General features: G+C 56.5%; 1 protein-coding gene across 1 annotated transcript in view; it reads left to right on the top strand.

The window, feature by feature from the left end:
• The window catches only part of PSMA5 (proteasome (prosome, macropain) subunit, alpha type, 5), a gene marked incomplete at its 5' end in the record, with an annotated part of 14,515 nt that extends 14,006 nt beyond the window's left edge, over nt 1-509 (top strand). The window contains one exon of the mRNA XM_009999838.1: nt 217-509. Within this exon, the coding sequence (XP_009998140.1) occupies nt 217-294 (78 nt within the window). The remainder of the gene's footprint in view (nt 1-216) is intronic.
• Between the last annotated feature and the right edge of the window lie 242 nt (nt 510-751).

Here is a 751-nt window from a genome sequence, read left to right on the forward strand (position 1 = left end):
CCTCTCCCCGCCCCCCCCTGCCCCTCTCTGCCCCTCTCCATGCTGCCCCCTGCCCCTCTCTGCTCCCCTCCATGCTGCCACCTGCCCCTCTCTGCCCATCCCTGTCCCCTGCCCTTCTCCTGGCTGCCCCCCTCTCTCTGTCCCCCTCTCTGTCCCCTGCCCCTCTGTCGCCTCACCCCTCCAGGCCTTACTGAACCCCTGCTCCTTCTCTTGCAGTTGGCCACGGTGGAACCTGGGCTGAAATTCCACATGTACACGAAGGAGGAGCTTGAGGAGGTCATCAAGGATATTTGAGGAGGAGAAAAACCCCCTCGAAGGCTCCTTTTCCCCCCCAATCAAAGTGAACTTGACTCCCAGTTCCTTCCAGTACCCGTGATTTTCTTTCCCAGCAGCATCTAATTGCTCTTAGAAGGCTCTGGAGGTGGTTTTGTTTGGTTTTTTTTACAGTTCCTGTACATAACTGATCTCTCCAACCAGAGGAAATGAGAATAAATCATTTTGCTACTCTACCTTGGGGTGGTCCTTGCAGGGGGCTGAGATGGGGGGTGGGAGGGGGGGAGTTCAGAGCTAAAATTGGGGCAGAACAAGGGCAACATCTGCTGAAACCAGTGAAGCAGCTCCTGCCTGCTTTGTGGTGCTGCCTGCAGCTGTGGCAGCAGCAGGTCTCCCTCTCGTGGTGACACTGCCCTGGGAGCTCTGGGTGGCATTTCACAGGAGGTGACATCATGTTTTTAGATCTCTTGGTGTCCCT

This window comes from Chaetura pelagica, unplaced genomic scaffold (genome assembly GCF_000747805.2).
Source record: "Chaetura pelagica isolate M959 unplaced genomic scaffold, ChaPel_1.0 scaffold1186, whole genome shotgun sequence".
Lineage (NCBI taxonomy): Eukaryota > Metazoa > Chordata > Aves > Apodiformes > Apodidae > Chaetura > Chaetura pelagica.